This window comes from Kalmanozyma brasiliensis (genome assembly GCF_000497045.1).
Source record: "Kalmanozyma brasiliensis GHG001 unplaced genomic scaffold PSEUBRA_SCAF5, whole genome shotgun sequence".
Taxonomy (NCBI): domain Eukaryota; kingdom Fungi; phylum Basidiomycota; class Ustilaginomycetes; order Ustilaginales; genus Kalmanozyma; species Kalmanozyma brasiliensis.
In genome coordinates this window covers 687665-714767 of record NW_015961988.1, presented here as the reverse complement: position 1 = coordinate 714767, position 27103 = coordinate 687665, and the positions used below count along the sequence as shown (strand labels likewise).

The 27103-nt window shown below is 57.9% G+C and overlaps 8 protein-coding genes and 1 non-coding gene across 9 annotated transcripts; 5 read left to right on the top strand and 4 right to left on the bottom strand.

Moving 5' to 3' along the window:
* Window positions 1–280: 280 nt before the first annotated feature.
* On the bottom strand, window positions 281–2235 carry PSEUBRA_005305 (uncharacterized protein; the record flags this gene model as incomplete). Its single annotated transcript, XM_059465499.1, has 9 exons — window positions 281–618; window positions 712–833; window positions 935–1120; window positions 1221–1328; window positions 1634–1659; window positions 1733–1738; window positions 1839–1910; window positions 1997–2097; window positions 2175–2235. The coding sequence occupies 9 exons, from the start codon at window positions 2233–2235 to the stop codon at window positions 281–283; spliced, it is 1020 nt and encodes a 339-aa protein (XP_059320435.1).
* A 2225-nt stretch (window positions 2236–4460) lies between these two features.
* On the top strand, window positions 4461–8345 carry PSEUBRA_005304 (JmjC; the record flags this gene model as incomplete). The annotated part of the gene is made up of 1 exon (XM_016438768.2): window positions 4461–8345. The coding sequence occupies one exon, from the start codon at window positions 4461–4463 to the stop codon at window positions 8343–8345; it is 3885 nt and encodes a 1294-aa protein (XP_016290600.2).
* A 127-nt stretch (window positions 8346–8472) lies between these two features.
* Window positions 8473–9564, bottom strand: PSEUBRA_005303 (Alcohol dehydrogenase, C-terminal; the record flags this gene model as incomplete). The annotated part of the gene is made up of 1 exon (XM_016438746.1): window positions 8473–9564. The coding sequence occupies one exon, from the start codon at window positions 9562–9564 to the stop codon at window positions 8473–8475; it is 1092 nt and encodes a 363-aa protein (XP_016290599.1).
* Window positions 9565–11077: 1513 nt separating this feature from the next.
* Window positions 11078–14938, top strand: PSEUBRA_005302 (WD40/YVTN repeat-like-containing domain protein; the record flags this gene model as incomplete). The annotated part of the gene is made up of 1 exon (XM_059465498.1): window positions 11078–14938. One exon carries the CDS (start codon window positions 11078–11080, stop codon window positions 14936–14938), a length of 3861 nt encoding a protein of 1286 aa, XP_059320434.1.
* A 1298-nt stretch (window positions 14939–16236) lies between these two features.
* PSEUBRA_005301 (6-phosphogluconate dehydrogenase, NADP-binding) lies at window positions 16237–18218 on the top strand (the record flags this gene model as incomplete). Its single annotated transcript, XM_059465497.1, has 4 exons — window positions 16237–16253; window positions 16387–16448; window positions 16587–16661; window positions 16894–18218. The coding sequence occupies 4 exons, from the start codon at window positions 16237–16239 to the stop codon at window positions 18216–18218; spliced, it is 1479 nt and encodes a 492-aa protein (XP_059320433.1).
* A 444-nt stretch (window positions 18219–18662) lies between these two features.
* On the bottom strand, window positions 18663–18767 carry PSEUBRA_006520. Its single transcript has 2 exons — window positions 18731–18767; window positions 18663–18698 (listed from the first exon to the last, which is right to left on the bottom strand). It is a non-coding gene; the product is annotated as a tRNA-Val (tRNA).
* Window positions 18768–19351: 584 nt separating this feature from the next.
* Window positions 19352–22321, top strand: PSEUBRA_005300 (Heterokaryon incompatibility Het-C; the record flags this gene model as incomplete). The annotated part of the gene is made up of 1 exon (XM_016438761.1): window positions 19352–22321. The coding sequence occupies one exon, from the start codon at window positions 19352–19354 to the stop codon at window positions 22319–22321; it is 2970 nt and encodes a 989-aa protein (XP_016290596.1).
* A 301-nt stretch (window positions 22322–22622) lies between these two features.
* PSEUBRA_005299 (Replication protein A, C-terminal) lies at window positions 22623–24033 on the bottom strand (the record flags this gene model as incomplete). Its single annotated transcript, XM_016438755.1, has 4 exons — window positions 22623–23097; window positions 23199–23449; window positions 23695–23804; window positions 24021–24033. The coding sequence occupies 4 exons, from the start codon at window positions 24031–24033 to the stop codon at window positions 22623–22625; spliced, it is 849 nt and encodes a 282-aa protein (XP_016290595.1).
* A 362-nt stretch (window positions 24034–24395) lies between these two features.
* Window positions 24396–25646, top strand: PSEUBRA_005298 (Nicotinamide N-methyltransferase-like protein; the record flags this gene model as incomplete). The annotated part of the gene is made up of 1 exon (XM_016438762.1): window positions 24396–25646. The coding sequence occupies one exon, from the start codon at window positions 24396–24398 to the stop codon at window positions 25644–25646; it is 1251 nt and encodes a 416-aa protein (XP_016290594.1).
* Window positions 25647–27103: the final 1457 nt, after the last annotated feature.

The following is a 27103-nucleotide window of genomic DNA, read 5'->3' as shown; positions in this document are numbered from 1 at the left end:
GCGCGCGCGTCGTGTACGGACATTTGACTGGAACAACGGCAACAGACACACACAAACAGTCCCTGTCGAGTCGAGTGGCAGGATCATTATCATTCATCAATCATCGCATTGCTCTCCACCCCTCGCTTCTGTTACTCTCTGCAGCCTACCCTTTGTACTTTTACGACTTCGATGTATTGACCCTGGCATGCAATTGCAAACGTCCAGCATCGATCCAGCTTCCTGACCCGCACTGTGCTGCGCTCGAGTCATCGTCTTGTCGTGCGTGGAGCTGTCCTTGTCATCGGCCCGTGGGACGCTGCCTGTGGTTCGAGCGCGGGCCGTTTGGAAAGGCGGCCGAACTCACTCCAGTTCCAGAGGGCACCGATGGTCTCCACAATTGCGTTTGACCGGCATGCGGGGTGACGTCCTCATCCCTCCTCAAACTGGGTTGCGCAAGGGACCTCTGATACGTATGCATGGTCGGCGGGCGGGCGTACTGAGCGACACTTGCGCCGTGTAAACTGTGACGCTGAAGAGGAGCCTGCAAGGCGACATTGTAATGTTTGCTCAGATGGTGCGCTGGGCCAAAGCCCGAACGTGGGCCAGGCGGAGGGTCTGCTTGGCCACGACGAGTGGCTAATGACCCAATGAGAGCATCGCACAGTGGAAGAACAAGCACCGTCAGCATTCTTCGCCAAACAAGGCGATACCTGCCAGGATGCCACGTACCTTCCTTCCGCCATTCCGACGTGGAGTTCGAAGTTGGCGGTACAATGTTTTTGAACGAAAGTGGGGGCGGTTTGTGCGCGAAGACGTTGGAGGCCGTTGTCGATGGACGTGTCGGCAGCCTGCTGCATCGGTATTCGATCAATGTCAGCGTTGTGCCACCAATGGAGACGACAATCAGACTAGAGATGAACTTGAGTGGAAGCCAGACCTCTGCACTACTCACCCCGAATCGTGCATGATCTGGTCGCCGTCGTCAAACGTCGCGTCAGCTTTCGGAGCAGCTGGCATGGCTCGTGAAGGTGGACGCAAGTTTGGAGGGGGTGCTTGCTGATAGACCGCTGACCTGGACGGAGGCGGCATGCGTTCCTGCCCTTTGACGATTCCCATGCCGAGTGGATGTGCTCCGTTACTGGAGCAAGGGACGTTGGCCGTGAACGTGAGAGTCAGTACGGGCAAGCTTGTCTTACCCGTAGTCCTTGTCAATGAGCACAAAATGTCTCTGAACCTACCTAGGCTGAGCAGGAAGGGTTCCTGGCTCTGTCTTTGGCGCTGGCAATCGTAGCACCGTAATCTCCTCTTTCAAAGCCACGTTTTCCTTGCGCACTTCTTCCAAGGCTCTGTACCGTGAGTCAAGGGTAGGAAAGGTAAGGAAGTGGTCCGTTCTGCGCGAGCACGCATCCAGACAGCGAAATTGACTTGTTCTGAGCCGATGTGGACCCAAGGCTCACCTCTTGACCTGCCAAGCCTCGTTGACATCGTGCTGAACGTGATCCAAAAGTCGCTTTTGCTGGTAGACTTTGTCTTTCAAATGACTAGACCACGTCGTTGGCCACGAAGAATAGCAAGACGAGAGATGTGATGTGGTTGAGCGATGACTGTCCAATCGCTTGCATCCTCTTGCTATGTGTGACATCGTGCGTACCTGATCAGTTCAGACATGTGCTGGAGCTGCGGGTGTCGAGATATAATTTGGTCAGAGAATCGTTCGAGCGGTTTGCCAAAGGCAACGACGTAGACTTACTTGATACTGTTCAGTCCGATGTCAAGCAGATGACCAACAAAGGAGATCAGGCTGCTGCTCCGCTGAGATTCAGAACGCTCCCAGCTAGCTGCTAGGACGACCTTACCTTATAGACATCGGCGATCTCCTGGATGGAAGCGTCGAAAGGCTGCACGTAGCGGTACACATGTGGCGGTAGCTGTTCAGGTTCCCACAAGAAGAGGTCAGCATAGCGCCCTATCGCCACGGCTGAACTCCTGTTGAGGACAGCAGACCGATACTCACCTGGTGTGTTTGAAGCTGGACCACGTGGACGGTGACCAGGCACTTGGGACATGGAGCCTGGAGCCCCTCTGACGGCTGAGCTCCGTCTCGTGCTAGTGCGTCTTTTGGAGGGCATGTGCCACGTCAATGACAGATTCGAAGGTGCGGACCTTAGATCATTGGATCAGGGAGTACTCACCACGGAGCTCTTTGTGGCAGAGAATATGAAAACACTGAAGCGTAGGACGACACGAAGACATGAGTCGTCCAAAGGAGCGGTGAAAACGTCGCCGTCAGCATCGCTCGGCCTGTGCGGAGAGCGGAGGTCGGTCCTACTGACATCACCGATCCAGAACGGTTCGTCTGCAGGATCTCCGGTTTGGTTCGTCGCTGTGTCATTCGAGCACGCTTTCAAGCTCTTGTAGCAGACCGAGCAGTGAATGTGTTCGAGGAAAGCAGGTGTAGAAGAGGATGCAACGGAAGCCATCTCGTCTGAAAAGGCTGCGATGTCGTTGTCGAGACCATGGAGGTCATTCGGTGTCGGACGACTCGGACAGCACACGGCGCTGCAGAGGACGCATTCTGCAAAGATGGCCGGTCATCTATTTGTATCATCAGTAGCGCAGTCTGAGAACTCAGCTTTGTGCCTCGTGGTCCAGCTTCTCTCGCAGAGTGACTTTGTCGAAGCGGTGTGACAGAACCGTGATCCTTTCGCAGCCATCCAGCAAGAGCAGACGATTCCTTCTCGGTTCTTCCGTTCTTCTCTCGGTGTCCGTTCGGACAGTCACGGTCTGCCTTGTGACTACACCCGCGCCACAGGAGATAGGAGAAATGTACAGTCGTTTCTTCGATCCATCACGGAGTCAGCACACGGAACAGCCGTCCGTATACGTCGGCAAGCAACCAATGGAAGGATTTGTGAAGTGGGCGCGGATACGGAGAGGACATGAAGTCGATATTGAATTTGGCTTCGCCGACCGTGGGAACAAAAGCCAGAAAGCGCGTCTTCTCGCTCAGTCCACTTTTTGAGAGCTGGCCACGCCCAGGGTCCAGTCAGACAGGCGATCCTTCCAGAAGTCACCAAATCACAAAAAGCCGAAATCCCACACACACTCTCTTCTGATGTGATCACCAGACGGCCGCCTCGACTCTCGACCCACCTACGGTATCAACGCACGACCGACTCACTCGATACTCGATCACACGGAAGAAATCGCAAACCTTGTCTCAGTCCACTGGAATCCGCATCTCGATGGAAGCTTGAGTCAATGCACTGTGACTGCTGCGGTCGAGTCAGCAAGACAAAGCAACCTCACCCGCCTTTCGGTAGTCACGGTTCCACCATCCCGCACTTGCCTCTGGTTTCTCCATTCTACCATCAATCGCACGCAAGACTCTCGAACGACCTCCCTCGGCTCTTCAGGATCGGCTGTTGAGCGGATCCGCATCGTCCAAGCTCTCGCCCTCAGCGAACGATCGACACGCGCACCTCAAGCAGGCGAGCCGCAGATCAGCTGCCAGCGTGCTTCGGCCGCATCAACGAGCCGGCCGTCATCCTCCACACCAAGCACTCAGAAGGCAAAAAGATCGAAGCTCTTGTGCTTCAGCGTCGGCGAAAAGACGCAAGCCCACCGTAAAAGACTAGCCGGATTGGGGCAAAGGACGATCAGCGCGATTCAGGAGACTGCAACTCACTCCACAAGTGATCGAGGGCAAACGTGCTGTCTCACTCGCCTGCGTGCTGTGCCCAGCCACCAGCCGCGAGATTTTCGTCGCGAGAGCGGACGGGCCTCCTTCTGGTTGGTCGCCAATTTCAAGCCAGGAGGGCACCATTCAATTTTCGGTGTAAATTCGCCCACTGCGGCCTGCTGCAAGGATCACTCACGACCATTCATCTCGGCGAACCATCAAGTCGCTTCAGCGCCGAAGCATTGCCTCCTGGTTCATATCTTGGAGTCTTTGGTCGTCGTCCTTCGTTTGTTCAGGTACTTAGTCCTGACTCTTGACACCCTCGAGATCGTCGTGCTGAAGCCTGCCTGGTGGCCCAAACTTCAGTCATTTCGGATCGCCAAATTCGAGGTCAAGCACGCAGCAGCTCAAGCACGATTGCGATCGGCCTTCGCCAATGTCCGGCTCTCCCGCTCCGCTCCATTCGGCCGTGATGGGCAACGAGCGGCACACACACGCGTCTGTCAAGGGTCAGCCGCAGCAGCCGAATATCGCTCGCTCTCCTGTCGATGCGCGTCCACATGCTTCTCCACGGCAAATCCAGCATGTGACCGCTCCTCATCGTGCTGCAAGTGGCTCGCTGGATCGCATGACGAGCTTGCCTTCCTCCCGACCCAGTCTCGAAGAAGCAGCATCCCGCTCGCCTTCTGGGTCAGCACCGCTGCTTGTCCCGGTCCCGGTTCATCCGTTGTCCACACACTCGTCCGCTCTCGTTGGAACTCAGACGAGTCTGTCTCCGCGCAGAATAGTCGCGACGATGGTCGACTCGTCCCACCACCCACAGTCTCCGTCTGGACAGAATCCAGTTTCGCTCGATGGGAATCACGCTCGGCTGCAAGTACGGCCGGCGGCGCCCGTTCTGCTGAGCCACTCGGCGGCGCAGCCGATTGCAACGGTACCTCTGGCGCCGCTCCGAACCGCAGCGGTCGCTCCACCGCAGAGGGCTCCGGCGAGACCTGGGCCCATCTCGTCTGCTGACGTGTTGAAAGCATCGACTTCGAATTTTTCTCCAAGCCCTGCTCCCGCGGCGAGCCCACAGAGATCTCGGGCTGCCCAGGCGGTCGACGCCTTGGATACTTTGCCCGCATCAGGTCGCATAGTGCAACACCGCCAGCCTCCGTCCTCTGTCAGTGCGTCCCCGAAGTCGCGTCCACTCGAGTCGCAAAACCAAGTCCAGTCCACGAATGGACACGGCATGCTTCACGACAGTAAAGCGCAGCCCGTGAGAACCTCTCATGACGCTCCGTCTGCAATGGCGATGGCAGACATCGCAGGTCTGCCGTCCATTGATCAGACACGCAATTGGAGCGTGACGGATCGCAAGAATGGAAATGGTGGCCAGAACGCTGTCGAGCAGGCCGAGTCGAGTTCCAACAGCGTGGCACCAGAAGACATCGCCGTTCTGTCTACAAGCACATCAGATCCTCGGGCAAGCACCGCTTCGTCCTCCGCCCCCATCGACTACGAGTCCTTGATCAGCGAGGGTGGCAAGGCCAAACCAATCCCAGCTGTCAGTTGCCTCGACGTCTTGGAAGACGACCTCGAGCAGCTCATCATCCAGCTCGTTGAAACGCAGGGCGAGCCCATGGTGATCACGGATCTGCACAAGACATCGGCGTGGAATTCGGATCTGTTTGATCCGCACAAAGTCTTCGCCTCGGTACCCAAGGAAGAGCTGTACGGGACAGACAGGTCATGTCACCCTGAATGGTCAGAAGCGCTTGCCAAGGTGGTGCACCGGCGACTTGTCTACCAAGGACAGCACGATGTCTTTTCGCGTATCAGTCGCGGTCTGCGCCGCACTGAAATCTCCCGCTTTGATCTAGGTACAGCCCGGACACCTCTGAAGCGTGGGCTCTGCTCCAGTCTCGTTCAGAATCTGATGATCTGGAGCGATCCGGAGGCCTCCGCGGTGTGGTTCATCACCAATCCCGAAGACAACGATGCTGTGGACGAGTATCTGACCAAGAAAGGCGGCTCTCCTCACTATGAGGGACACATCCCGCCAGCTAACGAGCTCGCCGAAGCGACCTTCTCCCTTTCCTTTTGGAGGCAGCGTGTCGGCGATCTCGTGCTGGTTCCACCGCGTGCGGCATACATGGTCATGAATTCGGGCGGTCGAAGTGTCAAGACCGCCTGGTCTCGTCTCATCGTGGACTCGCTCGTCAGTGCGCTCTTCACCGATCTTCCGCTGTACCAGCGCCGCTGCCAGAGGGAGTCTCACCACATCAAGTCGGTCATCGAGCATACGGTCGTCAAGTATACCCAGCAGGTCACGGACAACATCCAAGGAAAGCTCGAGACACCCAAAGCAAGGATTCGCGACCTCAGCACCCTTCTCCAGTCGTACGACGCTCTCCTCTCTGACGAGTATGCCCCTGATTGGCGCGACATACCCGTCGAAGGAGACGACGTCAGCTACGTCGAGTGCGATGTCTGCGGCGCCGACACCATGCACGGCTTTTTCGAGTGCAAGAAGGGCGACACGCTGTGCGTGCAATGCTACTGTCAAGGGCGGCTCTGCCCGTGTTCTGACGCTACCGACTCGCTTCGGCCATACCAGCTCTATCGCAACTTTGGCGAGCGCTTACAGATTCGCAACCAGGCCGCACAGGCTCTTCTATCCGTGGATCCGACTCTGGCCCTCACGGTCGAACAAAGAGTCCATTCTGGTGCAGACGACGACGACGACGAGCCTCCCTTGTTGCAGGTGGAGCTGCTCAAGGAAGAAGACGTAGGTAAAAGGAGTTGGCCGCTCAGCTTCTTGGCCGCGACGAATCTGTACAAGCTTCGACAGACTACGGGTTGGCGAGACGACCTCGCGCCGTGCAGAATCTGCAAGGCAACCCTGGATTCGTCCCAGCGCTACTTTTGCAAGCCATGCGGCCATTCGTACTGCTTCGGATGCCTTCTCCACAAGCTGTACATCCATCCCGCGCACGTCTTGGCCCAGAACGAGCCCAAGCTGTTCCACAGCTATCACAAGAAGGCGAGCACGCTCGACTACAAGGAGTGGAAGCAGGATCCGTTCGAGTTTCGCGACGAGGCGCGCGCCCATTTTGCGCTCATCGAGGCGGCGAGGACCAATATGAATTGCGTTCCGCAGACTCCTGGTTGTCAAATCGGCTTCTTGGATGTGTCGGACGAGCACAAGCACGGGCTTTCAGGCACGCTGGGCGTCACGAGGCCCTGCAAAACACAGACTGACAAGGTCAAGGCTGCTGCAGCGTCATCATCCCCGGCATCGACACCGGTCCCACGCAAGCGCACCAAGAACTCGAGCGAAGCTCCTTCAGCGGCATCGCCCAAATCACCGTCCAGGAAGAAGGTCAGAATCGAGGCACCGAGACTACTCGAGGCCATGGATGAGGACGACGGATCCGGGCAAATGTCGAGAGCTGAGGAAGCGATCAACGTCCCTAGGATGGCGTCTGCACCTGTACCGTCACCCCTAACGGCTACGCAAGGGGTTGCACTCGGCGCCACTAATGGCACGCAAATGAGCTCGACCCAGGCCGTCACATCGTTCCCGACGGTCGCCAACGGCATTCGCAAATTCGTTCTCCGAGAGGGCAAGGCACACCCGGTCTCTCCGGTCATTGCAAGCCAGTCGCTCTCGACGCCACCATCATCGTCGCCCGCCATGAGTCCCTTGATCGCTGCCAAAGTGGTGCCAAGCCAGCCGTCCGCTTCTGCATCCGCGCCTCGGAACGGATCGACGAGCTTGGACCCCACAAACGGTTCCCTTGGGTTGAAGTCTGGAATCACTGGAGTCATTGAAGAAGGTGATGGCAGTGCGGCAGCAAACATGGCAGCTGCATTAGCGGCCAACAATGCTTACAGGGCCGAGTTGGCTGCACGGGCCCGGGCCGAATCTGCAGCTGTCCCCACCAAATTGGTGGGCGGCGCAGAACGACCCACATCGGCAGAGTCGGAGCCAGGAACTGCGCAGACTGCAACCGCGTCTGCAGCTGTGCGCATCGCACCGCCTTCCTCCTTGTCTCCCAAGACCCCCAGTCCGCCTGCAGCGATACAAGCTCAGGCAGCAGATCAAAACACATTGGCTCTGGCGACAAGCGTGGTCGCCGCCGGGATCACGTCGGGTCAGACGGCGCCCGCAGCGGCGTCGCCGCCCACTGCCGGACTCGGATCGCTGGACCCCATGACGCTGCGTGTCGTCACCGAAGTCCTGCGCATCTACAGCCAGGCCAACGAAAAGAAGCTCGAAGAGCATGTCGCTCAGCTCACGAAAACGCAGATCAAGCACGCCGCAGAGCAGGCCAGGGCGCAACAGACCAATGCACAGATGCAAGCAACGCTGCTGCAGCGGATCGATCAGCTCAGCTCGGAGGTCAAGACTCTGACGAAAGTGCATGCTGCAGAAGTCAAATCGATGCAAGACAAGCACGAGTTGGAAGTGAGGAAGTTGAGGCTTAGGATGGACGAGGTGGCTCGCCAGCAGACGGCATCGGATGTGCGCGTCGACAAGCTGGACGACAAGTTCCAAGGGCTGTTCGACGACATTGATCGGCAGGCGCAGGCGGCGTTGCAAGCCGAGCTGTCGACGCAGTCATCGCAAGCAGCTAGCAGCGGCCAGGTGATGTCCGGTGACCACTTCGTGCCGCTCAGCAACGCTCGTTGATCAGTTCACACTCTTGTATCTCACATCATCGCATTGTATTGGCTCTACGCTGTCATACTGTAAACAGATTGCGTCTGCACAATCCATTCCTTCTTTGACTTGTGTCTCGGGCTAACGCGAGAGCGATCTACGAGCTGATCCTGTAAGTCAGCTTCTCAGCGGACGCCTTACCCTCCTGCAGATACTTCATGCCCTCGTTGATACCCTCGAGTCCACCCTGCATCTCCTTAGTCCTGTTACCCTTGAGCAGCCCCTGCTTGAACAGCGTGTAGAAGTGACCCTTGTCCCCGTTCAGCCACTCCTGCATCTTCTTCGAATCGGCCTCGACGGTGGCCTGGTCGTACACGGCCTTGCCGTAGTTGAACGGGCGACCCAGCGCGGTGTACGCGAGGGTGTGAATGATCTTGACCTCACCCTTCCTGAGCTCGATGGCCTCCTTATCGGGCTTGAGGAGCACGACGACTTCGCCGCCACCCTGGCCGAGGGACTTGACGCAGAGCTGCTGGGTGCCGTTCTCCGAGATGCAGTCGAGCGCCTTGCTCAACTTGGGGTATTTGGACGAAATCTTCTCGGGGGTGGACTCATCGCGGTAGTCGAAGAGGTCGTCTGCGCCGAGGCTCTTGAGCAGGTCGTGATTCTTGGGGCTTGCGGTGGTGATGACCTTGTATCCAGCAAGATGGGCCAACTGAATGGCCCACTGACCGACGGTGGTGCTTCCGGACCAGATCAGCACCTCTTGCGCATCGTCCTTCACGGGCACAGCACCGTTGGAGAAGTCCGGCACGGGCAGGTTGAGTCGGTGAAACAAGGCTTGCACCGCCGTCTCACCGCCAATGCCGAGAGCGGCGGCGGTGAGGTCATCGACATTGTCCGGGATCTTGGCCACGATCTTGCTGTCGGTCTTAAGGTATTCGGCGAAGGACCCGCGTTCGGGCTCCTTACCGCCGTGCACGAAGCCCGCCACCCGATCGCCCTTTTGCAGAGAAGAGTTCCTGACGGAGGATCCGAGCTGCTCGACAACGCCAACAAAGTCACAGCCGACCCGATTGCCAGGACCAGAGATGAAGGCGACGTGCTTCCAGTCCGTGGGGTTGATGGTGACGGCGAGGGTGCGGACGAGGATCTCGTCTGCGTCGAGCGTGGGGACGTCCACCTCTTGGACGGTCGCCTGATGGTCCTCGACCGTCACGAGTGCTTTCATTTTGCTAGGGAGCGACATGGTGGTTTGCAATGAAATGGAATGGTGGTTGAAAGGATGGCAGCGAGCGAGCCGACCACAGGCCGGCTATAAAGATGCTTCATCCCTCGCCCACAGTCGCATCGGCGGAGGGCAGGTCAGCTTTACGTTTCGCCGAGAAGGTCGAGCGGATTTAAAGTTGATTGCCGAACAACAAGCGGAGAAGCCGAGGTGGAGGTTCCGAGGCGTGAGACAGCGATGTGATGTGCTGACTCTTCTGTCGTCTCGTCCGTGCGAGCGAGGCTTCAAAAAGATTGCCGTAAGAGGGCTGCCAAGCCAGAGAGCTGAGAGCCAATTCGGCGAGCAAGCCTTGGGTGACCATTTCAACCACACTCCGGCCTGAACTGGAGAGGCCAGCCTGCTGCACGCAGACGATCCGTTCGTGCTAGGGAATCATCTTGAGCGTGATCAATTGCCAGTGAGGACAAGCCAAGAGCCGAATGGAAGATGGCTGCTTTGCTTCGGAATGCGAGCGAGCTGGCTTAGGTGGAAAAATGGCTTTTTAGGTCTGGTCACCAAACCAGCTGATTTTGGCTGTCCGTGGGGCTCACAGAGCGCGAAAAGCCTTGGGGCTTGGCGGAGAGCTTGACAGGCTGAGAAGCCGAATCGGAACTTCCATCTGCAGAGGAAGTCATCGGATCGCTGCCCAGTAATCGTGAGAAGAATGACAGAGGCCCGTGAGTCATGCCGATAGTAGGCCAAAGGCTGTCGTAAGTCTCGGGAGTATGCTTCCGAGGAGGCGAATCAGAGGTAAAGATGAGAAGAAGCTGAAGCGCCAAGCTGCTCCGCATTGTTCTGCCACTCGAACCCTAAAAGATCATTTTGCCCACTGCAGACTGTGACTGCAGCTTGCAGCCGTTCTGTCACTTTTCTTCGTCTCGGTCGGACCCTGACCGCTTTGCGCTACCGCTCTACGCTTCCGCACGGCCACTTTCAGCAGTCACGCCTGATCTCCAGAAGCTTGTCACCATCACCATCCCTCACACCTCTCATTCGTCCTCCTACCGAAGCGCAATACGCCGCTCCAACGACAAGTCGGCTCATCGGTACCATGTCGTCCCACCTTTCATGAGCACAGCTTCATCGCCCGGTTTCATCTCGGTCTCTTCCACCCACAAGCTCGGCAGAGTCAACCCACTCGATCCGCGTTTATCGTGAGGGAAGCGCCGGCGCCACGGACAACATGGGTCCAGATGGTTTAGGAGCGCGGCGGGACTCTCGCATTCCACCATCGAGGAGAGCCAGACGGTCGCATCCCGGATCAGGTTCATCGTTGCCTCTAGTGCGCAACATTCGATCTCATGGCGAGACGCTCTTCCAGCAACATGGTCGCTGGATCTCGAAACACCAAATACGAACCTTGTTGATATGCTCGCTCGTTATCACATCACTCTTCTATCCAGCCGTCGGCATCTACTTTTGGGCCTCCAAAGGCGGTCCGGGTGTCTCGAGAGGCGATGCAAAGAGCGTTTGGAGGTCTCTCAGCACGCCCTTTATGGATTCCTTTGCAAGCAGCGGTCGAAAGCATGTCAACAGTCTCAGCGACCTGCGCATGATCTGGGACGATGCGCACGACCTCAGAGCCATCGATATGGGGGATGCTAAGGTCCTTCTCGACCACACAGCTCGCCAATCCCCTGCGGCTACCGAGCACGCAGCATCGACCTTCTCGCGACCACGCTGCCAATCAATACGTGTCGAACACGTCTTCATCACCACCGACGATGTCATGGCTGGCAGAGGTCCTCGGTTCGGCGTCCTGGAGAATCGCATCCTCAATTCGGCACTCCAGCTGCAGAATTCGATCGAAACCGAGCTTCGCAACAGTCTCGGTCGCGGCCACGAGCCCGGGTTGGTCTGCATCCAAGCCCGCACTTCCTTTCCTGGGCGGTCTGCAGTCCCGAACCAAAACGAGCCAGCGTGTCTCACGTTATCACCGCTCGAGTACTGGAACTCGGACTCGCAGGCGATCCTAGCCGACGATACGCCTGCTCAATCCGTAGCTCAATCTTCGCTCAATCAGACAAGGATAGGCATGCCCATCTCTCCTTCTACAACACTTGCCGGACGATGGCATCTCTTCAAGCGTTTGCCTCGAGCCGAGTTCCTTGCTTTCACCTTCTTTCTGCGCAACGACGACCCTGATTCGTGTTCCGAGCTGCGATCGTCTCCGTCCAAATCTACTCTCACCTCTTCGACTGGAGAGCACGCCAGCTGGCATCAGCTGCTGACCCGAGTCACAGGAGGCCAGGTGCGTCTGATCGCATCATCCGAAAACATCTCCCACAGCCTCGTCCTTCAGTTCGCTCCCGATCCGGCTTCGTCCCGACGCAAACCCACCCACCTCTTTCTCTTGACAGCCTACGCCTTCATCATCATCTACATCTCTCGCGGTCTCGTCAACCTGCGCAAGGTGCATTCGCGCTTCGGTCTCGCATTCACCGGCACGATCCAACTGCTCATCAGCATGATCACCAGTGTCAGCATCTGCGCGCTCCTCGGCATTCGACTCACTCTGGTCCCTTGGGAGCTGCTCCCTTTCGTCATTGTCGTCGTCGGCTCCGAGAACATGTACAGTCTCACCAAGGCCATCGTCGACACGCCGCTTTCGCTCCCCGTCTCATCGCGTATCGCGCATGGCTTGGGCAAGGTAGGACTTCCGATCACCTTGACGACGCTCGCGGATATCGTGCTGCTGCTCGTCATCGCCCTCTTCATCGGCGTACGGGCCGTGCGCGAATTTTGCATCTTTGCCGTCTTTTCACTTGTCATGGACTGGTTCTTGCAGATGTCCTTCTTCGTCACCATTCTCAGCATCGATATGCAACGTCTCGAGCTCGCCGACCTTCTGACGCAGGGCACACGAATCAGCAGGAAGCAGGACAGCCTTTCGCAATCGCACGACCGACATCTCAACGGACCTGGCAGCACCAACAATGACGATGCGGACAGGAAACCTCATCCGGCTCGGCACCAACGCAACGGTGCTGAAGGCAGGTCCGGCAACATCGTCATCGCAGCGTTGTCCAAGGTGTGGAATGCAAGGACCGCAAGGACTGCCAGCCTCACACTCATCTTGGTCTACATGGGCGGCTTGTACCTCTACTACGGCACCGGCTATCCCAGCCACCAAAAGACCAGTTACGTCCTTCCAGATGATTGGGACACAATTCGTCAGCCTCCGAGCACGGACAGCGCTTTCGATCCGTATGGCCATCTTGACAACAATGGGCACGCCGCGTTGCCGTGGTGGACCTCTTCGCCCAGCGCCGATCTCTGGACGTCGCTCAACCCGCTGGGCGCGGAAGAGCTGCGGATCGATGTCAAGCCTTGGACCATCCTCTCGCTCCGATCTTCGACCGAAGGACAAACTCCTCCGTCTGTCGCAACCTTTGCGGGCTGGGCGTTGTTCCGGCCAAGGATCAGGGCGGTCGTCTGGTTCGCCAAACTCGTCGTTCTTCCCATCTCCGGAACCACGGCGCTGCTATGGATGCTGCTGCTATACTTGCTCAAAGACACCGAGCTGCTGGACGCGCAGCGAGACAAGTCCGAGGCCGATCCTTCCGACAGCTCGAACGGCTCAGCCGATCCCGCCTCACACTCTTCAGTGACGTCGAGAACGACCGTCATCGCCAGTGCTCACTCCTGCGATATCGAGTTCCTCGTCCACGATGGAGGCCTGGCAGCTTCCATTGACAATGGCGGTGGAATCCACGTTTGGAGACTCGACGGCGGCGGCGCAGCAAGCGAAGATGCGAGGCGGACCAGCAGTGTCAGCAAGGCGCGGTCGATGCTCCCGCTGGACCACAGCCCGGTTGCGGCGCTAACAATGTCAGCCGAAGCAGGGTGGTTGGCCATTGGTCACTCGTCGGGTCGAGTTCTGTTCTTATCGACAAAGTCGCTAGAAGTATTGTGGGATCACCTCCCTGCTGACTCGGCTTCGCCGATCGCAGCCTTGACTCTGCAGCATCAAGATTCCATGCACAGCCTCGACTCTGCTGTGGCCCTCTCTGCGCACCGCGACGGCACCATCCATGCCTGGAATGTGGCCCGCAAGGAGGTCAGGCTCGTACCTTCTCAGACCCAGCTCGATTCTCGCTTACGTTGGCGGTCGTTAGAGGTCAGCGCGCCTCCGACCAGCCATCCCGAGGGAAGCAGCAACAGCATAAGCACATCGGCATCGTCACGGACTGTCTTGATTGGCTTTACCACCACTGACGGTCAATTCCACATCAGAGCAGTGGAGACTGGTGGTGCCAGCGCCAAGACCGTCTTCACGCTCAGCATGGATGATCGCGGTCAAGTCTGCTCGGCAATGCTGTGTCGACTGTCTAGTCGACCGCCTCCGGCAGATGAGGCACCTCTCCTCAGGAGCACCTTGATCCTTGGCTTTGCCAACGGACGAGTGCGCTTGGTCGACTTCGAGACGGCCGAAGCCATTAGCAGTGTTGACTTGGACGACGGCCCGGTCATGAGCGTTTCCAGCATCGACGCTGGCGATGCCTACACCTCTGCATTCGTCGCCCAGACCACAGGCCGCGCCTCCCTCCTTGTTGTCGCGAGTGGCTCACCAGTCGCGGGAGCTGCAATGGAGAAAAGTGGCTCGATCCACGGAGGCCTGAACGCTCCGTCCGCTGGCTCACCCATCCGCATCCGCACTCCAAACGGCTCTCGCACCAACGCATCCATCTTTTGGGGCGACTCTTCGACACCCCCGAGCCCTGCCAACGAGCTGGGCAATCCGCTGGCTTACCCCATGTCATCGCATGGATCGGCTTCGAGGTTGCGTCGCGCAAGCGCCAACACGCGAGACCGAAGTGGGTCGCACACAGCGGTCGAGCCTGGTCCTCAGACACTGGCAGCTTCGTCGAGCCTCTCCGTGATGCCCAACTTGCCTCCGCCCAGCAACGCCACGCAGAGAGCGGACGATCGTCAGCTCAGGCTGCTCGGGTGGGTCCGATGCCAGAGAGGTGGAACCTCGCCCGTCGGGCTTGGAAGCTTAGTTGTTGGTGTCGGTCGAGCGCAACGAAGCACAAGCTCGAGCCGATGGGAATGGTGGGTGTTGGATCTGCGGGAGGAGCTGGTGCTAGGCCGTGGTGGAGAACTAATCGTGCCGCGTCAGCCGCTGCTGCTTCGTACAGACGAGGCCGCTTCGACCCCAACACCGCCACGGGCGTCTCTGCAGCGATCACGAACAGGCCGGCCCTCGCTGGATGGGCCCCTTGACGATGCACTGTCCTTCTCGCGCTTGCACCCCGTGCACGGTTTCGCGACATCTCTACGTAAGGACAGCGCCCTGATGTTTGGCTTCGGAGGCTCCATCGGCGTCGTGCACGTCAAGGGCAAGCAGGCCTGAGACGCCGCAGCCGGAGCAATCTCTCATTGCTGCTTGCTGCCGCCGGTGCCTTGTGTGACCACTCTCCAAATGCATCGTGTTGCATCGAGCACGTTACGCTGTATCCTACCATCTTTTCGAGGAAGACTTTTTCCTCCGCATTCGTACTGCAATCAAAAGGAACTGTACTGGTACTTTGCATCGCTTTGTAGTGTGTCAGAATCGCATTTGACAAAGTCGTTCGTGGTTTGCGCCTCCAGACCGGCAATCTACGCTCGCAGATCTAAGCTCTATTCCGGCGATCTCTTTATGCCCATCGGCCAGGGTTCAGGAAAACGGTCTCGGCCTTCGCTCGTGCTCCCTGTTGGCCGTGTGGAAGTCACTCGAGCCCCGCGAGACCCTCCTACGGGGAAGGCTCGGCTTGCAAACGAGCTGGAGAAGGTCGACCCCGCGGGCAGAGAGGATGCCGGACCGGACGGGAATTTTGTCCTATATGTTAGACTCTGGCTTTCGCTACCTGCTCAAATTGCGCTGAAAAAAGCAAGAAAGCCGTGAGCTGTGCCTTATCGATCGATCAAGCAGGCAGCATCATCGTGCATGCCAGGAGCTCCGGACCGGTGGACTCTCTGCCTGGCCCCATGTCAGGAAGACGGGATCCTCAACGCAATGTTGGACATTGCTCATCACCTTTGACACGCTGCTTGAGGTGAGCTGGCAGCTGCTCGTGACAGACAACACAAACAGCTATCTCATTGCGGGAAGAGATCAGGCTGCAGCATGAAGCACGATGATATCGACGACAAAGCCTGATAGATCGAGAATGAGGTTGGGTGAGGGAGATTGCCGTCTCGCACGCTGCTGCTGGGGTTTGTCCATTTCGGTGGCCTTCGGTTGCCTGTGTGTGTTGACTGCAGGGAAATTTGCGATCGGCACAGCGCGAAAGAGAGAGGGTCAGGTCGGGCTTTCCTTCTACAAATCGATCTTTGCGGACGGACCTGACTTTTTGGAATTTTGGCAGTTCGACCGTGTCCGTGCGTTGGTGGGAAAGCAACCCTCACTCTCTGACTGTGCTTACTCGGCTCCACTTTGGCGCACTTGGACGCTGGTCAGCTTCGCAGTCTCGGACCGTTGATCTTCTCAGTCGAGCGCCCAACACCATCTTATCAACTTTTCGCCTTCATCGTCGAAACTTGCTTTCCTTCTAAACCCAACCTCCCCTCCATTCATCCTCTGCCCTTCGCTTTTAAGCAATCGCAAGGATTCTCTCGACAGCTCGCTCCCGCATCTCCTCCCTCGCCTCCCAGCTCACTTCTCGCACGATGTCGTCTCAAGCTGTGTAAGTATTTTGGCGACGTCGAGAGATTTCGGTCCATCGCTGTTCTTGACAGCAAAGATGGCTACAACGACGTAGAACACATGATTGCTGACTCGCTCATCCTCGCTGGCTGCATCTCTCCCAACCCTCACAGTGCCGATATCGGCCTCATCGGCCTTGCCGTCATGGGTCAGAACTTGATCCTCAACATGAACGGTATGTATCTGACGAGCTCGCGAAGCTGGGGGGCGAAGCTGCTTCTCCAGCGACCTAGCGGACCGACTGCTGCCACATTGAGTTACGATACTGACACGTAGTCACATCACCCTCTCCTTCGTTTCTGCAAACTCACAGACAAGGGATTCACTGTCTGCGCCTACAACCGTACCACCAGCAAGGTGGACGATTTCCTTGCCAACGAGGCTAAGGGTAAGTTCACGAAGCGAGCAATCCCCTGATGCTCATGGCTGCGCGTTCGAGCGAGGGTTGGACACCTCAGCACTCAAAGACCCAGCCCGGCGCTCGGGTTGCTCTCAACCCAACCTTGACAGCATGCAGCACAGATTGCTGACGTTTTCGCTTGTTTTCCGAACCAATCCCTGCTTTCGCGTCTCATCCTGCTGCTCTCTCGCTGCTTCTTCCGGCCAAAAATCGATCGCAGGAACCAACGTCGTTGGCGCCAAGTCCATTGAGGAGTTTGTCGCCAAGCTCAAGCGCCCCCGCAAGATGATCCTCCTCGTCAAGGCCGGTCCCGCCGTCGACGCCTTCATCCAGCAGCTCCTCCCCCACCTCGAGGAGGGCGACATCGTCATCGACGGTGGTAACTCGCACTACCCCGACTCGATCCGCCGCTGCAAGGAGCTCGAGGCCAAGGGAATCCTCTTTGTCGGTTCCGGTGTCTCCGGTGGTGAGGAGGGTGCCCGTCACGGTCCCTCGCTCATGCCCGGTGGTTCGGACGCCGCCTGGCCCCACATCAAGGAGATCTTCCAGAAGACCGCCGCTCAGACCGATGGCGAGCCCTGCTGTGACTGGGTCGGCCAGACCGGTGCCGGCCACTACGTCAAGATGGTCCACAACGGTATCGAGTACGGAGACATGCAGCTCATCTGCGAGGGCTACGACATCCTCAAGCACGGTCTCGGCCTCAAGGAGTCGGAGATCGGCGACATTTTCACCAAGTGGAACTCGGGTGTGCTCGACTCGTTCCTGATCGAGATCACCAAGGACATCCTCAAGTACAACGACGAGGACGGAGAGCCCCTGGTCACCAAGATTATGGACGCTGCGGGCCAGAAGGGTACCGGCAAGTGGACCGCCATCAACGCGCTCGACCTTGGTCAGCCCGTTACCCTCATCGGCGAGGCTGTGTTCGCCCGATGCCTTTCGTCGCTCAAGGGCGAGCGAACCCGCGCCTCCAAGGTGCTCGGTGGTCCCCAGATCAAGCCCTTCGAGGGCAACAAGGAGCAGTTCATTGCCGACCTCGAGCAGGCTCTGTACGCCTCCAAGATTGTCTCGTACGCTCAGGGCTTCATGCTGATGCGCGAGGCCGCCAAGGAGTACAACTGGACTCTCAACAACCCCTCGATCGCTCTCATGTGGCGCGGTGGATGCATCATCCGCTCCGTCTTCCTCAAGGACATCACCGCCGCTTTCCGCAAGAACCCCGAGCTGGAGAACTTGCTGTTCGATGACTTCTTCAACAAGGCCATCCACGATGCTCAGGAGGGCTGGCGCCGCGTGGTGGCCCAGGCCATCCTCTGGGGTATCCCCACCCCTGCCTTCTCGACGGCTCTTGCCTTCTTTGACGGCTACCGCCGCGAGATGCTCCCCGCCAACCTGCTCCAGGCCCAGCGTGACTACTTCGGTGCCCACACCTTCCGTGTCCTTCCCCAGTACGCCAGCGCCAAGCTGCCCGAGGGCCAGGACATCCACATCAACTGGACCGGCCGTGGTGGTAACGTCTCGGCTTCCACCTACCAGGCATAAGCTGCGGATGCAACGAATCGTCCTGGTCTGAGCTTTGCGCCGCCTCTTGCTAGCTAGCTCAAAAGCAGGCTCTTTCCGATGTATGCTATCAAGGTTCTCCTGCTTCACTGAATACGAACGAGTCATGTCAAAAACTGTTATCGGCTGTGATGCGGAATTGTTTGGCCTCGGATCTATGCGAGGTTGCCCCGTTATGAGCTGAGCGGCCTCAACGATAGAGCGAGCGTTGACGCCGCCGTGGATCTTGGCGATGCCTTACTAGGTGAAGGATGCTGTTATCTCGCGCGCGCTTTCATGTGCCAAGGGTGACAACCTTCCTGCGATAACCTTTTCCAAAATTTCGACCGGCTCTCGATCGCGCAAAAATAATTTGTTTCGAGGTCGACTCGTGCCGCGTCTGTCCTCCACTATTCAAGTGTGCCAAAAAGGTATCGCCGTACCAATTGCTGCTTACAGGGATCGAACCTGTGGCCTATGCCGTTTAACAAGCTATCGTCTCATGAAACGAACGGTGTAAAGGCAGCGCTCTAGCCACTGAGCTAAAGCAGCGAGATAGGCAGGTATTTACATAGTTGCGTACAATAAGGCTCCCGCAAGTCCGCATTTTTTCGGCCAAAACAGTCGAAAAGAACTGATCAGCTTGCCTCAGCAGACCAAGTGCGGAGCCTTTTTCGATCACAGATCACACAAGGTAGCTAGCTGCCTACCTCACAGAAGAACGTGGCAGTACGCGCACGGCAATTTGTCAGCGGAGTATCACGGACAGGCAGGACAGCTGGGTGGGAGTTAGCAAGATGAACGGGAGCTTGGACCTTCGGGAGGCGCACGACATGCGGCGGGAAAGTGTGCACGGGCCGGTGGTTTGATCGGCTGTGCTTGAATTGGCACACGCTTTCAACCTGCCAAGCCTTTTTGCCCAGCTGTCAAGCTGAGCACGAGGCAGCCAATTTCGACGTTGTTCTTCTCGCTGCTGAGCTGAGTCCCAAGTCATCACAGCCACGCTTTGATTGAGAGGTCTGGAATCATCCTTGGTCCTTGTCTTGTTCCTACATACCACAGCCTGACTCAAGATCATCCATCAGACTCGGAGATCCGTGACACTCTTCCTCCCATAACCTCATTCCACTTGTCGTATGAAAGACGAAGCTTTGAAGGAACGACTCCGACTGCTGCGTCAAGGAAAACAGCCTGAAGCGCAACCAGCTTCATCTTCTCTTCAAGCCTCCACAGCCCCGACACAAAATCGATCGTCCACTGCGGTCCCAGACCCAGATCAGCTTCTGTTTGAACGGTTCCGCAAGCTCAAGCCTGCCGAGACGTCCCAGCCTCACGTTTCCGAGCCGTCAGCCCCAGTGCGCCGCACGGTTCCCACCGCCTCGCATATAAAGCCACAAGACGAGCAGGACGAGATTGACGCCCTCATCCGATCTACGCAAGACCAGCTAGATCTCGAGCAATCCACCTCGGATCCCGGGCTTGACTCATACGCCGACTCTGATCACCTTTCAGACTCGGACATCGAACAGGACATCGACGCGGTCACAAAGGACGCCGCAGAGATCATCAACGCCGTTCGCGACGAGCTCGCCCTCAAACAACACTCACATTCCAGTCAAACTTCAACAGACGACATCATCTCTGACTCTGCGCCTCAAGCGGAAGAGCCAGTGCAGCCTACCATGATGCGCACCAACTCTCAAATCGAGAAAGCCCTTGCGGACGCTGCTCAAGACTCGGAAGTGTTCGCCTCGAGCAATGCTCCCGTCAACGACTCCGACCGAGCCGCGCCTACTGCTGGCGCCAACAAGACGCGCCGCAATTGGCTCGGCGGTCGCTTCTTCTTTGTCGCGATGCTGACCCTGCTCATCGTGGCCCTGTCTTCTGTCCCCGGTGCTTACGCATTCGGTGCCGGCAACATCCCTTCCTTCGCCTACATGGAAGGCAAGGCGTTCCGACACGGAGACATCGAAGACATCCTCGAGGACCTCTTCAAAAAGGCCGGCGGCTCTCTCTTTGGCTCGAGCAAGTTCGGAGGTCTCGACATCAAGCGCACCTACTTCGGCAACTGGCTGCGCGACTACAGTCAGGCCATGGACGTCGCTGCTCTGCAAAAGATGGGCAAGCGCCAGATCCTCAACATCGTCATGGTGCTCGGCTTCCTCGCGCACGGCTATGCCACCGCCGAGTTCGAGGTCACGGACGACAGACTAGGCGTATACCTTCCCGAAGAGCACCTCGACAACCCCAAAGGCTACGCCGACGGCAAGGACGCTCGCCAGTTCGACCCTCGTCTGCGTGAGCCCGTGAACCCTCAGGAGCTCGAAGTCGATCCTCGTTCGGGCATGAAGAACTATCTGGCCAACGAGAACGGTCACTGGCGCACGGGATCCGGACTTATCCGTCGCACGCTTACCCGAGTCATCGAAATGGGTCGTCGCGCCCGTGAGTCGGGACAAGACTCTGACCTATACGAAGCCTACCGCCTCCTCGGCCAGGCGCTGCACACGCTCGAGGACTTTCCCGCGCACAGCAACTGGACCGAGCTCGCACTCCACCGTCTCGGTCACCGCAACGTCTTCCTCCACGTCGGCGATAATGTCAAGGTTCGTGCTCCGGACGGCACGCAAGTCGCACCCATCGTCACGGGCACCTTCGGCAGCGCCGACTTCATGCACTCGATGCTAGGCGAGGCGCAGGACCATCTCTCGGAAGCGTCGATCTCGGACCTGAACAAGGCCATGGACAACGCCAAGCGTCAGTCGAGCGGAAGCAACCGCAGTCCCGTCCAAGACCTGCTCGGCATGCTTGCCAAGATCCCCGGAGGCAGCTCTGGCGGCAACGTCTCACGCGATCTCGAAGACGTCTCTCGCGGTCCCGTCAGCGATCCCGCCAACATGTCTCCGCAAGAAATGTACGCCAACCTGTGGAAGATCCTCGAGCTGCGCGATCGCATCATGAAGAGCATCGAAGGCACCATCGAGAAGATCCCCGGTCTGAGCAGTCTCGTCGAAAAGCTCACCAACGAGCTCAACATCTTTGTCTTCACGCTGATCGAGCCGTACGCCAAGCCGATCATGCAGCAGGGCATGTCGGCGCTCAAGCTGGGTTCCGGAGCGGTGATCAACAAGCAGGAGCAGTACGAGGTGTTTGACAACCCCAACGCGTCCGATCCGACCCACTCGATGTTGTCCAAGGACCATTTCGGGTTGATTCTCAACGAGGTTGCGGGCAATGTGGCGAAGATCATTGTGAGGAACACGGTGACGAAGGTGGTCAGGGCTTGGGATGATCGAAGTTTGGATCCGGCGAGGGTGGCGGATGAGTGTCTGGCGGTCATGTTCCACCCGTACTGGTTTAACCAGGGAGCGACGGTGCAGAAGGAGATGATGGACTACGTTGCTGACTGGGCGCGATCGCACGGTACCGAGATCGGACGACTGAGCAAGCAGTCTGTGCGAAACCACACCAATACGCGTTCGGGTAAAGCCGAACCGCACAGTCACGGCAACGACCAGCCCAACATGGGCTCGTTTATGGGCGGGGGCAACAGTCAGGCTGCGCACAGCTTTGGTCAGCAGCACCACTCCTCCTATGGCGGAGGTGGTGGTGGAGGAGGAGGAGGCAGCATTGGCACGCAGATGGCAGGGTATGCGAGCAACTACGTGTCGAACCAGGTGCACGGTCTTGTTGGCGGCCGCATCCCGGGTGGCGGGATGTTCAGGGATCTCCCTGAAGGCGGGGCTGGTCCGGATGGTTACGAAGGTGGAGAGCCACCGTATGGTGGGAATAGCAGACCGTCGTTCCCCGAGGCGGAGCCGACGGGTCATCAGCGATACGGCAGCGGCGGCAGTGCGGGTGAGTACTACGCCCCGCCTGGAGGCCCTCCCGGCGGTCAGGGTGGATATGGTCAGCCGCAGTATGGTGAACAGCAAGGGTACGGTCACCAACAGCAGGGTTATGGCCAGCCACAGCAGGGCTACGGTCAGCCACAGCAGGGGTATGGTCAGCAGCAGCAGTACCCGCCTCCAGGAGGATACGGCCAGCAGGGCGGATACAACAACCAGCAGGGCGGCTACGGCGGTGGCTACGGCGGCGGATACTGAGCCCCGATGCCCAACGGCAATGTTTGTGTGCTTGTAAGCGTGTCGTCGAATCAGAAGAAAGTTCGTTCCTACCAATGATGTGCGAGCCAACTCTCTGAGCGAGTCCTTTGCGTCGATCCGGCACTCACTGGGCGCTGGGGCCATGTGACCGGTCGAGTCTTCACCGCATCACGCACATGTCCTCCAGCGACGCTTCCACACGGCGGCGCTTGCGAATCAGACTGAACTTGCGATTTCGACCGAACTCGTTTGAATATGACATTGACCTGAACGCCGAACCTTGTGATTGTCGAATCCGCACCTACGCAGTCGGCAGCACATGATCATCGTCCGCAGCGGTGTACAAGTACCCCTCGGAACTCAGATCCTCCACCAACTCCTTGACCTGACTGACGTCCACTCCCTTCAGCATCCTCGCGATCAAATTGACATTGACGCCGTCGGTGTACTTCTGCGACTCGGTGGTGACGATGCCCATGATCTGGCGCGGCAGCGGGTCGAGGCTCTTGTACTGCTCCAGCGCGTTCTGCACGTTGCCGGAGCCCGAGTAGGCGTTGATGTCGCTGGTCTGGTTGTTGTTGTTGGTTGTGGTGGAGGCACCGTTGGTGGCGGAAGCGCCGGCGCCACGAGTGAGCGTGAGGTGCGAGTGCACCGCTTCCAGACGGTGGAAGAGCACCTCGTTGTAGTCGATCACGGGTCGCATGTGACCCGCCGAGATCGAGCGGCGGTTTTGGAACGATTTGAGAGTGCCCAGGACGCGGACGTAGACGTTCTGACTGCGAAGTAGTGTCAATAGCGATGCGGGACGCAGTTCCGTGTTAGTACTCGCGCCTCTCAAGTCTGCGGGTTCCCGCACTTTGCAGCTGCGGATACTCACCGAATGTCGGAAGCCTTGTTGGTGTCGTCACCGGAGCTGTCGAGCCACTGGCGCACCTCGATCTGGCCGGTGCCGTCCTCAACGCTGTACGCGACGTTGGTGGCGTTCTTCGAGATGTTGCGGACCACAGCGACAAAGGTCAGTTGACCCAGCTCGGTGCCGTCAAGGGTGAAGTCGGCATCCGGGTGCGGCTGCTCGGCCTTGAGGATCTGGCGGATGGTGACGGGGCGGAGTGTGTTGTTGCCCTGGCGCTGCGTTCCGATGTACGCAACCATGGTAGCCCAAGGGACGAGGGTAGTTGCGAGATTGTGGTGGGATGGTGCGATGGTGCGATGATGAAGGATGGAGGATGAGCGGGAGTGAAAGAGGGATGAGATGTCAGTCGGCTGCGGTTTATATCCGGACGGCGACGCTGCGGAACGGGTTCCATCATCGACTGCGCAGCCGTTCGCAGCGTCGATTGTGTCATTCATGTTTCGGAGGTCGGCCTGCGTACCTTCCCACTTGGCGAGTCGTTCTGGCTGCCATTGGCGAGGAAGCCGCCTCCGCTCGCTCCGCCTCCTGTCGCATAGTTCTGAGCGTATGGGTTGCTCTCGCCTCCAAAGCCTTTTGACCGTATAGAGTTTGCCCGTATAGAGTTTGCAAAGTCGTGAACAAGGTTTGAACAGAGTTTGTGTGACCAATGCAGAGTTGAGAAAGCGAAGAAGAGGATTGTCAGTGAACGATCAGGTCTTCGAGCACGAGCAACGATGTTAGCGGAATAGCTCCTCGCTCCACCTGCTGCGCCGAGTCGACCAACATCCTGAGAGCGATGATGCATACCGTTGTTGAACATCTTGTGAGTGATCCTGTCCTAGATTCGGCACGGTGGTGATGGTGTGGAAGCAGAAGATGAGGAAGTGGTCGAAGGGTCGTCTGCTGCGCATCGCGCTGAGAACTGAGCCTCTCTCTCTCCGCATCAGAAATGTCCACGGTGTGTTGCTTCTCAAATTCAACGCGCCACTTCACTTTACGCGTCGAAAAGTGTCACTTTGTTAGTCGAGCCTTCTTGCTTGGGAAGAATTTTCGTGCGGAAAAAGCTCAGCTGTCAGACTGCTTCCTCGCACTGCGCTTTGCGGGCATCTGTCACTGCATCTTCCAAGTCACTTTGTATCGCGATCGTCGGCGGAGGAGCTGCAGCCAGACGTTCGACAGGCTATGTCGCAGTCTCAGCATGCCTTCGACGGGCAGGCTGGTGCGGGTGGTCCGGGACCAGCGACTCTGAGGCACGCAAGGCGGACGATCCTCGTCCAGTACGAAGCGCGTCTACCGCCCAGATCAAGCGCCTTCGTTTGGCCGTCGAATGCGATACTCTTGCGGATCCAGGACAAGCTCGATCACGACCTATTCCAGAACCCCAAACACGAGGCGACTGCGAGGTACAAGACCGCGTTCCTCCGCGAATTGTGCGCCAGGCTCGAGGCTGCAGTACAGCAAGAATGCGAGGCGTTGCACAGCCAGGGCGTCGATGAGATCGAGCATCCAGAGGTCGATGCTGCAGTGCTCGAACGATACGTCGAGATCATGGCCAGCGGCTCCTCGAGTACCGGGTCGGTGACGGCGCACTCTGCGCCGGACACGGAGTTTACCACACACTACTGGTCGAAGTCCACCAGCGCTGGTACGATCGACGACGACTCGGTCGCCGGCGAGGCCGACCTGCTGGAAGACTATCACAAAGTCACGATACGAGAGGAAGGGAGCGCCATTTCGAAGGGCACGACGGGGCTGCGGACGTGGGAAGCCGGACTGCGGCTTGCCGGGCATCTGATAGGAGACCCCTCAATCATCACCAAACCCGGCACACGCATAGTGGAGCTCGGATCGGGAGCTGGATTTGTCGGAACGGTCTGCGCGACTGAGCAGGCCGCCTCTTCGCATGGCGAATCGCAGACCTTCATGACGGACATGCCGGGTCAGGTCGTCACACGTTTGCGGGATACCTTGCAGGTGAACGGGATGACCACTTCTGCGGTGGTTAAGATCCAGGAGCTCGACTGGCTTGAGTTGAGCGCCGAACGTCAGCAAAATCAGCAACGAGACGATCTGCCTACCATCAGCTTTGTCGCCGAAGCAAAGCCGACGCTCGTCCTCGCAGCCGATGTCGTGTACGACCCTGATCTGGTCGATCCTTTGGTAGAGACGATACGAGCTTGCCTGGAAGCAGGCACGATCGATTGCCGTGCCCTTGTGGCCAGCACGATCCGCAACGCGGAGACTTACGGTCGGTTCAAGGCGGCTTTGACGTCCTTCGGAATGAAGGCCAGCGTGGTGGAATTGCAAAGGCCGATCTTGACCGCATCCGATCCGATGGGAGGGCCCGATCTCTGTGCGCTATCGGTCTTTCCGTCCGCTCACGATCCGAGTCTCAATGGCAAGGTCGAGCTCCTCTGTATCACCTTGGGTTGAGCTTGCTCTGTTGCAGGTTGCCCTCCAGCTTGCCGGCTTTGGTCAATTCTACAGCCAGTTTTCGAGCCTTCTTTTTGCGAGTGATTTTTCCGGCATTCTTCTCGGAGAATTTTTGCGACTCGAGTCGTCGGAGGCAACACAGCCAAGTGTCGGACCAGCACGACGATGAACTTGCCGGCTCGCAGTCGCTGCCATAACCCTGTCTCATCATAGCGTGGTGACCGGACCTGCTGTGATCCGGCGTGACAAACACGGCTATGGTAGTAGCGCCGACGGGCCGCGGGCGAAGGTTTGACATCGGCAAAGGCTCGAGCGGTAGTTCGAAACCGATCGTTCCTCATCCTCGCCATGCGTATCGAAGACACGACCTATCGCAAAGGCATGACAAACCAAGGCAGCAGCGACATTGCCGCGGTCGGCTTTCAGATCTGCGACTCGGCTCGCACGCAACGAGGCGTATTCATCCTTCGTATTTCGGCTTAGTATCGGAAATTTCGTCTAGGCCCTGAGAAGCATGCAGTGACAATCACGTCGTCTCGATTTATCGGGAAGGCTACTCCGATGCGCCCAGAAAGTAAGCATTACTGAGGCGTAGACAGACCGTCGGTTCGCTACGCCCTGGAAACTGGCGTGCATCATGAGGCCTAGTGGTATGATGGATCCGCACGGCAAGATCGGCAAGAAGGGAACGAGTCTCTGGTCGAAGCTTTGCCCTGATTCGTTATCGCCAAATCTCGTCGGAGATAGAAATGGCCTTTGAGCCGAAAGCTCGAACGCGACTTTGTGGTCAGGGCTGCTGTCTCGCATTTTGGCTGCCGTATGACGGCAGCTTGCAACGTGGTGCTCGACCCTCCTTTCGAAGTTCAATTTCGCCGGATGTTTCTGCCGTGGACCGGCCGACAAACACAGTACGACCAAAGGTCAAGCACATTGGCCAACTTTAGTCGACTTTGTGCAACATGACGCACCTCGTCCGGGCTATCGACTCGATGAAAAGCATCTGTCTGGACAGGCCCCTACGCAAGTCTGAAACGCATCACGAACTCGGGAAGCAATGCTCAGGGGCTTCTGAATGGCGTTGCTAGGAGCAGTTGGCTGCAAACAAGGTTCGGGCCGTGGTCATCCACCCCCACATCACGGCATCGGTCAACTGTCGAGGAATCTAGCTCGGAGCTTTGGAGTCTACCAAGTAGGCCGGCGTTCTGAGTGACAGACAGGCCCCGTCATGAAGAACACGAAGCTGCAGTCTGCTGCGGCCCGACGATCCCGACGATCAGGAGTTTGGACCAAAGCGGGTTGCAGGCTGCTTTCAATCGAGGAGGAACGAGATGTGGGCCGATGGCTTGAGAATTTTCCTTCTCGAAAGAAGAAACAAAAAATGAAAAACAAGCCCAAATCGACTCGCATTTGACTTCTACTCTGCAGCCTGTCCGCAGTCGTGGATTCCGCAGGCGAAC